At 44.0% G+C, this 15507-nt stretch overlaps 1 protein-coding gene across 1 annotated transcript in view; it reads right to left on the reverse strand.

Moving 5' to 3' along the window:
• adissp (adipose secreted signaling protein) overlaps positions 1 to 15507 on the reverse strand; it is a 180213-nt gene that overhangs the window by 43535 nt on the left and 121171 nt on the right. Inside the window, exon 4 of the mRNA XM_068041994.1 lies at positions 6501 to 6623. Coding sequence (XP_067898095.1) covers positions 6501 to 6623 — 123 coding nt within the window. The remainder of the gene's footprint in view (positions 1 to 6500; positions 6624 to 15507) is intronic.

Below are 15507 nucleotides of genomic sequence, written 5' to 3' on the forward strand. Positions count from 1 at the left end.
TCGAGTGCTGCCAATTTTAAACCACTCCACCACCGGCAGCCATGCTTTCAGCCATCAAGACAGCTCTGAAAATCCCTCCCTAAACCTCTCTCTCCTCCTTTAAGACGCTCCTTAAAACTTATCTCTTTGACCAAGCTTTTGGTCACCTGTCCTAATATCTCTCTATGTGGCTGTGTAAAATTTTTGTCTGATTGTAGTGCTGCGAAGCACTTTAGGGTGTTTCACTACATTGAAGACGCTATCTAAATTCCAATTATTGTCTATCTTCTTCATTCTTAATGCACTGAGAAAGTTATTACATAAAAGAAAAAGCACAATGATTTCTACCTTGTGACTCACTGTTAGAGAGAGCCAGGACTGCACTAATCTAATATTCTACTTCCCACACAGGTTGTTCAATGGCCTCTCATGGTTATTTTTCAATAGCTCTGCTCCAAGCCGATAAGGCACTGAGTGTTCCACATGGTATGAAAAACACTGCTGGAGTGACATAGAGCAGACTTCCGACTTAATTAAAGAATAATAATGATTTAAAATTCCACAGGCACTCTGATGTGTTGCTGCTCTCTGCAAGTAGGAATGGCTCTGTAAATCACTAGGGTTATGTAGCAATGGTGCAGTATACAGGACAGCAGCCGGTGTCATTTCCATACACAAGCTGGGCTTCTAAGATTGAAACTTCAGAGTACCAAGGCTTTGACTCGGCAAAGGCCAGTTCAGGCCTGGAGTGAAGACGCTCTCTGTCTGCCTTGCTACATCCCCCTCCCTCGAAACAATGGGCCTCCTTCTGTGATACCATGACCACTTCAGTTCAAGGAGGCTTACCACCACCTTCTCAAGAGCAACTAGGGATGGCTGCGATACCCACAAATTGAGAATGCATTCAAATAGGGAAAATATTAGAGAATAGTGTACACTAAGCTTTCATTTTTGAAATATTAAGATCCCAAGAAGTTTACTTTTTTCCATCTGATCAATCCTTTATTAATGTGCAAGGAATTGGTAGTGGAAATTTTCCCGCATTTCAGAATCAAGGACTCTGACCTATTCAGTGCTTCTAAAAGCAGGCAATTAGTCAATTGGCTCCTTGCTGCATTGTTAGTTATTCTTGGTATCCGGACTACACTAGCAAGACTGTTTATTGCCCATCTCCAACTGCCCAGGTGGCAGGCTGTTGCCTTGAATTACTGTGGGTCTTGTGGCAATGCTACTCCCAGAATGGTGCTGGGCAGGGTTACGACTCACCGGCGATGAAGGAATGATGGTTAATGTACAAGAAACAAAACACTTGGAAGGGAACTTGAAGGTAATGATGGCCTCTTAACATTGCCGCTTGCCTTTCTCAAAGTAGATAAGCCCAATCTGTCTGTGTGGGATCGTACTGAGCTCAGGATGGCTGCCAATATTATCTGCATAACAGTGATTATACTTCAAAGTAGTTCCACAAGGTGGTCACTCCAGAAGCAGCAGGAGTTCAGGATAGTAGGTGGGTGGCCATCCGGAAGAGACAGGGTGTGCCGGAGTCTTCAGGGTGTGTGCCACTCTCAAACGGAGACCATGGCACCAATGGCAAAGGACTGTACAGGAGAGAGCAGCAAAGTGCAGAGAGGCAGTTGTTATCGGTGATTCCATAGTCAGGCGGACAGACAGGCATTCTGACCCGGAGTCCCGCATGGTGTGCTGCCTCCCTGGTACCAGGGTAAAGGACATCACAGAGAGAATCTAATATTTAAAACAGTATGGCTTTGGGAAAGACGACTGCAATCAACCTTGTGCTCTTACACTATTGCAAAGAGCAACGTAAAAGACCCTGTGGCAACAAGCAAATGGAAACATAGTGCTTATGTTACTGGACTATTAATCCATGGAGATGAGAGTTCAAATCCCTTGGCCTCGTGGGGGAATTTAAATTCACTTGAGTAAATAAATGTGGAATTAAAAACTACTATCAGTAATGCTGACCATGAAACTACCGGATTGTTGTAAAAACACAACTGATTCATAATACCCTTTCAGAAAGGAAACCTGCTGTCCTTACCTGGTCTGGCTTATATGGGACTCCCTGATCCACAGCGATATGTTTGGCTCTTAACTGCCCTCTGAAGTTGCTTAGCAAGCCAGGCAGTTGTATCAAAATCACTATGAATAACTATAAATAATTATAATCCACATGGACTGCAATGGTTCAAGAAGGCAGCTCACCACCATCTTCTGAAGCGCAGTTACAGATGGGCAATAAATGCTGGCCTTGCCAGTGACACCTATATTCCGTGAATGAATAAACAAAACGGAAGGGCCATGGCATTACTGTTCAAAGCAATTATTCCCTATTTTATTTCCCCTTTCCCTTCTCCTCCTGAAGGTTCTGACACTTGATACCCAAGAAGAGAAAAATAAATGTGCATTTATATAGCGCCATTTGTGACCTCAGGTCATGCCAAAGCACTTTACAGCAAATGAAGAACTTTTTATTTGAAGTGCTGTCATGTAGAAAATGATAATCTGTGCACAGCCAAGATCCCACAAGCAGCAATCTGATAAATGACTGAAAACTACTGAAAATTTAGATGATCCAAACAATTTATAAAATTGCTCCACCAGCCCCAAGCTGATGAGCATGCCCCACTACCCAGAGAAATACATGTCACCTGGGCGAGAAATCCTCTCACTTGTCTCCAGAAACTGGCTGCACTGGCAGGAGGGGGTCAGTAACCAGGGGGCACAGATTTAAGGTAATTGACAAAAGAGCCAGTGGGGGAGATGAGAACTTTTTTTTAAAGCAGCAAGTTGTTACTATCTGTAATGTGCTGCTTGAAAGAGTGGTGAAAGCAGATTCAATAGTAACTTTCAAAAGGCAACTGGATAAATACTTGAAATATTTTGCCATGGGGCAAGAGCAGCGGAGTGGGACTAATTGAACAGCTCTTTCAAAGAGCAGGCACAGACACCAAGGGCCAACTGGCCTCCCTCCATGCGGTACTGTTCTACAGTTAGTGCATTACTCTTTGAATAAGTGCCTTAACAGCACCATAAGTTATAGATTTTGAATAAGTATGGTTTGCTCCATCTACAAATGAGGAAAATGAGGAAGGGCAATGGATTAAAGAGACAGAGAGACATATCCAAACATAATGAAATTAGACATTGAAGGAGGGTGACAAAGAGGAGGAAAAGAAACGGTAGAGAGAGGAGCAGGATAAGAGAGAGAGAGAAAGGAGGGGAGAGAGTGGAAAGAGAGAGGACAATGACGAGGGGAAAGGGGACGGAAAGCAAGAGACAGATGGATGGGGTGGACAGAGTGGAAGTGGGTGTACGGAGAGTGAGCTACAGAGGGCGAGAGAAAGAAAAATGGAGAAAGGTAAAGGAAGAGCAAGAAACATTCAAAGAGACAACTTCAAGAGAAAAGTGTAAGATACAAAACGTAAAATAGAAACAAAACCCACAAAAGAGAGAAAAACAGCTCTTGCTGGGTGGTGGCCTGGCATTCAATGAATTCTCCCATTCTCACTGTATTTCTTTGACCAAATGGATGAAAAGAAAAAAAGAAATTTTGTTGCAACTACCTATCTGCAATAGTTTGGGAGATTTGCAATGAATGCCAGAGCAATCATCAGCTCTTATCTGCTGGTAGCTGTAGAGAATGCTTAGAGGAAGGAACAGCAAATGGGGTGGTCCTCTTTCAGAGAATGTTCTACTTAACAAGCTCAGTAGTTTGTTACAGACTGTCTGCAGCCTTCGACCTGGTTGACCTCCTCCTCCAACTCCTCTCCACTGTGTCCAGTTGGTTGGGACTGCACTTGCCTGGTTCCATTCCCACTGACCTAATCGTAGCCAGAGTATCATTTGCAATGGCTTTTCTTCCCACTCCCTCATGGTTACCTCGGGTGTCCCACAAGGATCTATCCTTGCTCCCCCTTTTATTTCTCATCTACATGCTGCCCCTCGGTGACATCATCCAAAAGCACAGTGTTAGTTTTCACATGCACGCTGACACCCAGCTCTACCTCACCACCATCTCTCTTGCCTCTTCCACTGTCGCTGAATTGTCAGACTGCTGATCAGATATCCCATATTGGATAAGCAAAAATTTCCTGTGATTAAATATTAGGAAGACTGAACTCCATTCTCTAGTTACTGACCTAACATCGCCCTTGTCTCAGCTGATCTGCTGCTGAAACCCTCATCCATGCCTTTGGTACCTCTAGCTTTGACTATTCCAACACATTCTACCCCCGTAAACTTATCATTCAAAACTCTGTTGCCTTTGTCTTAACTCGGACCTAGTCCTGTTCACCTATCACCCCTGTGCTCACTGACCTACATTGGTCAAGCAATGTCTTGATTTTAAGATTCTCATTCTTAATTTCAAATCCCTCCATGACCTCGTCCCTCCCTATCTCCATAATCTCCTCCAGTCCCACAACCCTCAGATATTTATGCTCATCTAATTCGGGCCACTTGAGCATCCCCAATTTTAATTGTTCCACTGTTGATGGCCATGCCTTCAGCTGCTTAGGTGCTGAGCTCTGGAATAACCCTCCCTAAACCCCTTGTCCTCTCTCTTTCCACTCTCTCCCCTCCTTTCTCTCGCTTTCCTCCTCAAAATCTACCTTTTTGATCAAGGTCATCTGCTTTAACATCGCCTTATGTGGCTAAGGGTTGCCATTTGTTTTATAACGCCTCTGTGAAGCACCTTGGGATGTTTAATTGTGTTAAGGTGCTATATAAATACAAGCTGCTCATGTTATCGAGGGACAGGATTTCATGCCTAACCAGGGCTGCCTGAGTTTCACAAACTCAAGTGTTAGATGCACGAGTGTCACAAAGTGCTTACCGCACAGCAACACACAAACTGACACAACTGGTGCATGTTGTTGTTGTTGTTGTGCTTCACTAGTGGCTCCTCCCACTCTACATCATCTCTTCCCCATCAACAAATCCTTCTCTTCCTCTCGCCCTCATGTGTCTATCTTGCTTTCCCTTAAATGCAGATCAGTCATGATCTCAGTGAATAACAGAACAGACTCGAGGGTTTAAATGGCCTGATCCTGTTCCGATACATCTATGATATTCACCTGAACCACTCTGTGTGGAAGCCACTCGCCACTCTCTGGGTAAAGACGTTTCTCCTGAAATTCCTCTTGGATTTGTTAGTGACCGTCTTATATTTATGGCCCCTGGTTCTAGACTCGCCTGCAAGTGGAAACATTTTTCCCTGTCTAACCTAATAAATTCTTTCATAATCTTAAAGACCTCTGTAAGGCCACCCCTCAGTCTTCTCTTTTCTCGCAAAATTGTGTCTGTCCGAGTCTCTCCTCTTCTCTATGAAAAAGAGGGACAGTAAAAGATCAGCTGGTCCAGTGAATCTATCTCATTCAGCTGTGCTCAGCAAATAAGCAACATAACCACCCAATAGGCCTCACCTATTAAATTAACATTTTACTTGCACGGTGACTCTTCACTTGTAATGCTGATTGTTGAAGGAGCTCCAGGGGTAGACGTGAACTCCAAAAGGTTGCAGAACTAATTCTCTCTGATCTGAACAATTTACCTTAACCCTCCTCTCAGTCCTTGTATTAAAATAGGGCCAGCTCAATTCTAAAAGGAGCCATCAGAACTGAAACAATCACACAGCACTGTTTAGATTTTAACCTAAGTGGCTTGGTTCCTCTCTCCACTAAGACCTCAGGAGACTACTGACCAAGTCGTGCAACATTTTGAGGCTGGAGGAGACGGAATTTAACTGCAGCTGGCTTTTAAATTCCTTATGTCGCGTGAATGCATTTTGAAAGGGAGAGCCGCCGAGCCAAAACTAGACAGCAGCGATTCATATCTGTCACATGACGCAAAAACAACAGTACATTTAGGACTCGGGAGGCTGAAATGTTCAACTGCTCGATGGGATTCAGGAGATCAACAACTGTGCAAAGTGTTTGGTGGTTTCACCCCTGGAATGAGCTCAGACATGGAACACCAATAAGAGTGCCTTCTCTTCGAACTTCCACCTATCTCATCAACCTGGCATGCTCTTCACGTCAATAGCGCTCCTGCCAGACAACAATGCCCTCACCTGATGGGTGAGCGGTGGGCAAAGTCACTTCAAAGTGACGATAACTACAACACACATACATGAGAACGAGTCAAAATCTGCAGTGTTTGCAGGAACAGTTCCACACATTAAACAGCGAAGCACTTTGATGGCCACACGAACTGCACATTTATTGTCCTTCTGCAGACTGTTGCCCGTTGCCATTTGCGCAGCAATATTTCTCTTCAGCTGCTGACTCGCTTGGTTTTGAAGTGTCTGGCTTAATGGGATTTCCAGGCTGCACAATCTTTGCCTAAATTGTTCCCTGATTTCAGCACATTTTTCATTCAGAACATCAGACATAACTTCTACATCACAGCTAGAAAACCACCCTTGAACATTTCACACACACCAGGTGATGTAAAAGACATCCCGCTTCGGGGAGGAACAAGAGACAGAGCACCGCACTTACCCAGGACGCGCGCCTGCAATGTGACCTTGACAGAGGTGCTATCATTGATCTTGTTGGTCATGATCATTTCCTCTCTGACAACCCCTTCTTTGTGGGCGATGTACTCACACTTAACTCGGTAACCTGTATGGGAGGGGAAAAGAAGGTCATTACAGAACAGAAAGGTCAGACAAAGCACGAGGGAACTGGCTCTTCAGATACACTTGATTTTGCAATAACAACTTGCATTTGTATAGTGCCTTCAATGCAGGAAAAAACTCCCAAGGCTCTTCACAGAAGTGTTATCAAACAAAATTTGACACCAAGCCACATAAGGAGATATGTCCAATATCTTGGTCAAAGAGATAGGTGTTAAGGATTGACTTTAAGGAGGGAAGAGGTAGAGAGATTTGTGGGAACAATATCAGAGCTTAGGGTCTCAACAGCTGAAGGCATGGCCACCAGAGGAAACAAGAGAATTGCGGATGAGCAAAAGGCCTAGAATTGGAAAAACGCAGATATCTCAGAGGGTTGTAGGGCTAGACGAGGTTAAAGAGATAGGGAGGAATGAGGCCACTGAGAGATTTCAAAATAAGGATAAGAATTTTAAAAATCGATGTGTTTCCGGACCGGAAGCCAACGTAAGTCAGTGAGGGTGACAGGTGAACGGGACTTGGTGTGTTTGAGGATACGGGCAGCAGAGTTTCTCAGTAAAGAATGGAGCTCGTGCAGCACACATCAATCACAATCAATTACTGAGCGAATCAAGTTACCACTTCCTGACTGATTCTGCATTCAGTGAAGTGGTGTGACAACGCTACTGCCCCAGTAGCTAAGTGGATAACTACAACATCTAATGTGGGACTGAGTCCAACAAACCATCAAGGCTCCAGATTAATCTGTCTGTGATGTTAGTTGATTGCAGTTGGGTGGAACTTCCAGCGATCTCCTAAAACAGGGTTTGAATTCAGTCATGGTTCCCGATCACTACCCACTGTCAGCTTGGCTCATTTGGTAGTATTCTTGCTTTAGGAGTCAGTGAATCTGATCTGCAAAACACTCTCCAGGATTGAGCGCCAAATCTAGGCCAGTGTAGTACTGATGGAATTCTGTCTTGCCAGAGGTGCCATTGCCAGCTGAGATGTTAAACCGAGGTATTGTCTGCCTCAGTTCATCTGGATGTTAGACGGGCACCACGCCTTAGAAAGGATATATTGGCCTTGGAGGGAGTGCAATGTAGTTTTACTAGAATAAGATGTGAACTCCAAGCATTAAACTACGAGGACAGATTTAAAAAAACTAGGTTGTATTCCCAGGAATTTAGAAGGTTAACAAGTGATTTGATTCAAGTTTTCAAGACATTAGGAGAGACTGTTAGGATAGATAGAGAGAACCTATTCCCACTGGTTGGGAAGTCTCGGGGGCATAAAGTCATGATCCTGTTATTTTTTTCTCTCCTTGGGAAATATTGCGATGCATCTTTACGGCTGTAAAAGATCAGTACTTCTTTACAGCAGCAAGCTCCAGGGACTGTAAGCCAAAGTGCATTCTGGTTGCCCGGCAACAACCATAGAGAGAAGGAGAACAGGACTTCAATGTATCCATTTTGACTTTGAAACTGGCTAGCAGAGACACACGGTTCACAGACTGTTCTGGTACCGGAAGGAAATTGGACAGCTCTCTCTCAGTTTATTCAAACCCTATTTATTATACTCTCTCTAAATTCTAAAGAAGCTTCAAGCTAGATTAATTTCTTAAAGAAATAACAAATTATTGATCGACTGTGTTCATCGTTGAAAAAAAGTGTTTAATACTAGAACTGCTGTACTGAACTGCTGAATTCCTATCTTTGGAAAGATCTTCGGATTCATTGGATCTTGGAAGACTGAAATCTAATGTGGACTGTAGAATTTGAAGATCATTCATCAGAAGCGTAATCTACAAAGACTATTGTTTTTTCTATTTTTTCAGGCAGTTAATTAAAAACCAAACTACTGTTTGAGTATTAGTATGCGAATGTGGGAGTTAGTTTTTTTTAAATAAGAAGTTATAGGGTCTTTAGATATTGGTTTATCTTAGTAGTGTTTAAGATTTTAGTGTTTCTTAGTAAACAGTTAATTTGTTGATATCTAAAGATACCTGGTTTGGTTCGCCTCATTCGGGGGTTACTAGATTGTTTCAATTCGGCTGCTGCTTTCTTCAATTTGGAAAGCTTTAAGATATATATTGCAAACTGTGGAGCGACGGGACTGAATTGACAATGCGTTGCTCCCACCACGATCAGAATAATATATTTTGATTGGGGGCTTTGTCTTGAGTGGTTGTAATAATATCAAAATTAGAGCCAGACCTTTCAGGAGTAAAATTCAGAAACACTTCTACACACAAAGAGTTGTAGAAGCTTGGAACTCTCTTCCACCAATGGTTCTTGATACTAGATCAATTGTTAATTTTAAAACTGAGATTGATAGATTTTTGTTAACCAAATGTATTAAGTTTGCTGATGATACAAAGGTAGATGGAAAGGTAAGCTGTGAGGAGGACACAGAGGCCGCAAAGAGAGAGATAGAGCCAAGTTAAGTGATTGAGTATCACATAGGGAAGTGTGAAGTTGTGCACTTCAGTCGTAAGAATAGAAAAACAGAATTTTTTTTTTTTAAAAGGTGCGAAACTTGTTGATGTTCAAAGAGACTTGGGTGTGCTTGTACAAGGAATGTAGAAAGTTAACATGCAGGTACATCAATCAATTAGGAAGGCAAATGGCATGTTGGCCTTTATTGCGTGGGGATTGGAGTACAGAAATAAGGGAGTATTGTTACAACTGTACAGAGTTTTGGTGAGACCATATCTGGAGTATTGTGTGCAGTTTTAGTCTCCAAAGGATATACTTGCACTGGAAGCAGTGCAGCGAAGGTTCACTAGATTGGTCCCTGGGATGAGAGGGTTGTCCTATGATGACAGACTAAGTAAACTATATTCTCTAGAGTTTAGAAGAATGAGAGGTAACCACTTTGAAACATGCAAGATTCTAAAGGGGCCGGATAGGGTAAACAGAGATTATTTCCGCTGGTCGGGGAATCTAGAACGTGGGGGCACAGTCTCAGGATAAGGGGCTGATCATTCAGGATTGAGATGAAGAGAAATTACTTCACTCAAAGGGTTGTGAATCTTTGGAATTCTCTACCTCAAAGGGTTGTGGATGCTCCATCATGAGGCTGGGATAGACAGATTTTTGGTCTCTCAGGGAATCAAGGGTTATGGTGAGTGGGCAGGAAAGTAGAGTTGAAACCCAAGATCAGCCATGATGGTTTTGAATGGCGGAGCAGTCTCGATGGGCCATATGGTCTACTCCTGCTCCGATTTCTTGTGTTCTTCTGTGTGGGTTATGGAGCAAAGATGGTACACAGAGTTATGTCACAGATCAGCCATGATCTCAATGAATGGCAGAGCAGGCACGAGGGGCTAAATAGCCTCCTCCAGTTCCTATATCATAAATATTCCATGCCACTAATAGAAGAGCAGTGAATTCTTCTGGTGTGCTAACCAACTTTCCTCCCTCAAACAAAATCACTAAAAATACACTCATTGCTTAATCATTACACTGCCATCTGTCGGAGAGCCGCCGTGCAAAAGAATAGTGACTGCATTCACTTACGCAACAAGTGATTGCATTTATAAGTAACACTGTATGTGAAGCACTTTTGAGAAGTTCGAGGGGAACTGGTAGGTCCTCTATAAATGCGGGCTCATTCTTTCGATCATTTCTGCTAATAAGGGCAAGAAGATCCGATGGAGCAGGATTGGGCTCACTTGCAATGCTTATTCTGCTGGCCTGTCCCACTCGCCCAAGAAGAATGGGTGAGAAACTCCAGAGAGGCAGCTGGTTCCCACAGAAGCATAACCCAAGCATGAATCAACACCCTTAGGAAGGGGGAAATCCATCGCAGGCTGCTGCTGCAATGCAGCATTGTCTCAGCTCATTCAACAGAGACTTATGTGCCATAAGTAACTCTACAGTGCAATAAAGCTCTCACATTGCCTTGATTATATTACTCCAAGATCATCCTTATTCGTAGCCAACAACAGAGTTAAATTATTTCAGTCACTTTTCCAGAATTGTTGCGTACAGTAGCCTGGGAATCATTATACCAGTAATGGGACAAGTAAAGAAACAAAAGATAGGTCCAGAGGTGCCATAAATGATAATAGAATCATTACCAGAAGCTGCTGTCCAAAGAAATTACACCATTGTTTGTGATCTGAAATTGTTGAACAGAATGTTGAGTCTGGAAGGCTGCAAAATGCCAACAGAAAGATAAGGTGCAGTTCCTCAAGCTTACGCTGAACTTCGCACTGTCATTCTTTGTTTTGCATCATCAGCCCCTTTAGTATTTAATCTCTCCTGCCTTCCACCCTATGACAGATCTTTCCTTTTGTTCTTTCCTCCCCTCGCTCCACTTCTTTCCCGGTCTCTAAACTTGTTTAAAACCTATTATACCTCTAACTTTCCCAGTTCTGATGAAAGGTCACAGACCTGAAATGTTCCCAGCATTTTCAGTTTTTTTTCCTCCAGATTTCCAGCACCTGCAGTGTTTTGCTTTTGTATTAGTAATCCAGAGGCTTGGCCAAATAAGAGAGAGAGTGTGAGTTCAAACTCCACCCTGGCAGTTTGAGAATTTTAATTCAGTTTTTAACAATCTGGAAATACAAAAAAGCTGGCATCATTAAAAGTGACCATGAAGCTGTCGGATTGTGGGAGGGAAACCTGCCACCCTACCACTCGGGAGGGTTTAAACTAGTCTTGCAGGGGGGTGGGACCCAAAATAGTAGTCTCTCCGATGAGATAGTGGAGGCAAATGTAGAGGTTAAAGCAAACAAGTCCAGTAGGCAGGCTAGGCAGGGGCAGGACAGGGAGCATGGAAGGTCTGGTAGGCTAAACTGCATTTACTTTAATGGAAAAAGCCTTACAGGTAAGGCAGATGAACTCAGAGCATGGATCGGTACATGGGAATGTGATATTATAGCTATTACGGAAACGTGGTTGAGGGATGGGCAGGACTGGCAGCTCAATGTTCCGGGGTACCGATGCTTCCGGTGTGACAGATGTGGAGGTAAGAGAGGAGGGGGAGTTGGGCTATTGATTAGGGAGGACATCACGGCAGTAATTAGAGAGGATATCCCGTGGGGAATGTCCAGCGAGGCCATATGGGTAGAATTTAGAAATAAGAAAGGGGTGATCACTTTGATGAGATTATACTATAGGCCCCCCAATAGTCAGAGGGAATTGGAAGAGCATATATGTCGGGAAATCACAGACAGGCGTAGGAATTATAGGGTACAGAACTTTAGTTAGGCCACACTTAGAATATTGCGTGCAATTCTGGTCACCACACTACCAGGAGGACGTGGAGCCTTTGGAGAGGGTACAGAAGAGGTTTACCAGGATGTTGCCTGGTCTGGAGGGCATTAGCTATGAGGAGACCTTGGATAAACTCGGATTGTTTTCACTGGAACGACAGAGGTGGAGGGGTGACATGATAGAGGTTGACAAAGTTATGCGCGGCATGGACAGAGTGGATAGTCAGAGGCTTTTTCCCAGGGTGGAAGAGTCAGTTACTAGGGGACATAGGTTTAAGGTGAGAGGGGCAAAGTTTAGAGGGGATGTGCAAGGCAAGTTCTTTACACAGAGGATGGTGAGTGCCTGAAACTTGCTGCCGGGGGAGATGGTGGAAGCAGGTACGATAATGACGTTTAAGAGGCATCTTGACAAATACATGAATAGGATGGGAATAGAGGGATACAGTCCCCGGACGTGCAGAAGGTTTTAGTTTAGGCAGGCATCAAGATCGGTGCAGGCTTGGAGGGCCGAATGGCCTGTTCCTGTGCTGTACTGTTATTTGGTTGTAATAGTAGGTGATTTTAACTTCCCTAATATTGACTGGGACTGCCTTAGTGCCAAGGGATCAGATGGGGAAGAATTTGTTAAGTGTGTCCAGGATAGTTTTCTGAAGCAGTAAGTGGATGGCCCTACTGGAGAAGGGACTACACTCGACCTCCTCTTAGGAAATGAGGATGGGCAGGTGGTTGATGCGTCAGTGGGGGAGCACATTGGGACCAGTGGCCATAACTCTATTAGCTTCAAGATAGTTATGGAAAAGGATAGGACTGGTCCTCCGGTTGAAGTCCAAAACTGGGGGAAGGCCAATTTCGATGGCATCAGACAGGAACTCTCAAAAGTTGAATGGGAGACGCTGTTTACAGACAAAGGGACATCTGGCAAGTGGGAGGCTTTTAAAAGTGAGATAGGAAGAGTACAGGGTCGCATATTCTTGTTAGATGGAAGGGCAAGGCTGGCAAGTTTAGGGAACCTTGGTTGACAAGGGATATTGAGGGTCTGGTCAGGACCAAGAGGGAGGCATGTGTCAGGTATAGGCAGCTGGGATCAAGCGAGTCTCTCGAGGAGTATAGGGGATGTAGGACTACACTTAAGAAGGAAATTAGGAGGGCGAAAAGGGGCCATGAGATTTCCCTGACAGATAAGATAAAGGAGAATCCTAAAAGATTCTGTAAGTATATTAAGAGTAAAATGGTAGCGAGGGAGAGAGTAGGTCCCCTTAAGGATCAGTGTGGCAATCTATGTGTGGAGCCACGGGAAATGGGCGAGGTCTTAAATGAATATTTCTCGGCTATATTTACCGTGGAGAAGGTCATGGAAGCTAGTGAGTTCAAGGGAGGGAACAGTGATATCCTGGAGCATATCAACATTACAAAGGGGGAGGTGTTGGAGGTTTTGAAGCACATTAAGGTGGATAAATCCCCAGGGCCTGACCAGGTGTATCCTAGGATGCTATGGGAAGCAAGGGAGAAGATTGCTGGGGCCCTGGCAGAGATTTTTGTATCATCGTTAGCCACGGGTGAGGTACCGGAAGACTGGAGGATAGCTAATGTTGTGCCTTTATTTAAGAAGGGCAGCAGGGATAAGCCAGGGAACTACAGGCCGGTGAGCCTTACATCAGTGATGGGAAAGTTATTGGAAGGGATTCTGAGAGACAGGATTTATATGCATTTGGACAGGCCAGGTCTGATTAGGGATAGTCAGCATGGCTTTGTGCGTGGGAAATCATGTCTCACGAATTTGATTGAGTTTTTCGAGGAGGTGACCAAGAGGATTGATGAGGGCAGGGCGATGGACATTGTCTACATGGACTTTAGCAAGGCCTTTGACAAGATCCTGCATGGTAGTCTGGTCCAGAAGATTCAAACACATGGGATCCAGGGTGAGCTAGCCAATTGGATACAAAATTGGCTTGGTGATAAGAGGCAGAGGGTGGAAGTGGAGGGTTGATTTTCAGATTGGAGGCTGGTGACCGATGATGTGCCGCAGGGATCGGTGCTGGGCCCTCATATATTATTTGTCATCTTTATTAATGACTTGGATGTGAATGTCGGGGGCATGATTAGTAAGTTTGCAGATGACGCCAAAATTGGTGGTATAGTGGACAGTGAAGAAGGTTGTCTAAGGTTACAACAGGATATCGATCAACTGGGAAAGTGGGCAAGGGAGTGGCAAATGGAATTTAACGCAGACAAGTGTGAAGTGATGCATTTTGGGAAGTTAAACCAGGGCAGTGAATGGCACGGTCCTGGGGAGTGTTGTTGAGCAGAGAGACCTTGGGGTGCAAGTACATAGTTCCCTGAAAGTGGCAACACAGGTAGACAGGGTGGTGAAGGCGGCGTATGGCATGCTTACCTTCATCGGCCGAGGCATTGAGTACAAGAGTTGGGATGTCATATTACAGTTGGACATAACGTTGGTTAGGCTGCATTTGGAGTACTGTGTGCAGTTCTGGTCACCGCACTACAGGAAAGATGTGATTAACCTAGAGAGGGTGCAGAAAATATTCACAAGGATGTTGCCTGGTTTGGAGGGCTTGAGTTATAAAGAGAGACTGGATAGGCTGGGTCTGTTTTCCCTGGAGCGATGGAGACTGAGAGGGGACATGATAGAGGTATATAAAATCATGAGAGGCATAGATAGGGTAGCTAGCCAGAGTCGGTTTCCCATGGTAGGGGTGACTAAAACTAGAGGGCATAGATTTAAGGTGAGAGGGAGGAGGTTTAAAGGGGATCAAAGGGGTAAATCTTTCACACAAAGAAAAGTGGGTATCTGGAATGAGCTGCCAGAGGAGGTGGTGGAGGCAGGAACAGCAGCGACAGTTAAGAGACATCTGGACAGGTACTTGAATGAGCAAGTCATAGAGGATATGGTATTAATGCAGGCAGGTGGGATTAGAATAGATAGGCATTATGGTCAGCATGGACGCGGTGGGCCGAAGGGCCTGTTTCCATGCTGTACGACTCTATGACTCTAATCCAGTCTGAAATATTTGTAATTCCAGTCCTACACCTTATCCTCTGGCTATCAAGCCACTCAGTTGCAGAAAGCTACAGTTTAAGAAACCAGCCCACCACAACCTTCATGGGACAACTCGGAATGGGGAATAAAGGCCAGCATTGCCAGCGACACCCAAATCCCGAGAACAAATTTTAAAAACAAAGTTATTCTGTCTTAAATCAAGTCAGGTGACTCACTAAAGTGGGGTAGCTTTTTATCTTGGATCATTACACAAATTAAAATATATCAATGGATCGAACAGACTTGTATTACATCTATTCTACTGCATTCAGCTTACTCTAGAATAAATAATAATTAATAAATAATAATTTCAGAAGGCTTTTGATAAAGTCCCCCACAGGAGGTTGGTTAGCAAAATTAAAGCACATGGGATAGTAAGTAATATACTGGTATGGATTAGGGATTGGTTAACAGGCAGAAAACAGAGAGTAGGAATAAATGGGTCATTCTCGTGTTGGCAGGCTGTGACTAGCGAGGTATCGCAAGGATACAATACATATCAATGATTTGGATGTAGGGACCAAATGTAATATTTCCAAGTTCGCAGATGACACAAAACTAGGTGGGAATGTGTTATGAGGAAGATGCAAATTGGCTTCAAGGGGATGTGGA

The sequence above is a fragment of the Heterodontus francisci genome, chromosome 1 (assembly GCF_036365525.1).
Source record: "Heterodontus francisci isolate sHetFra1 chromosome 1, sHetFra1.hap1, whole genome shotgun sequence".
In the NCBI taxonomy this organism is placed as follows: domain Eukaryota; kingdom Metazoa; phylum Chordata; class Chondrichthyes; order Heterodontiformes; family Heterodontidae; genus Heterodontus; species Heterodontus francisci.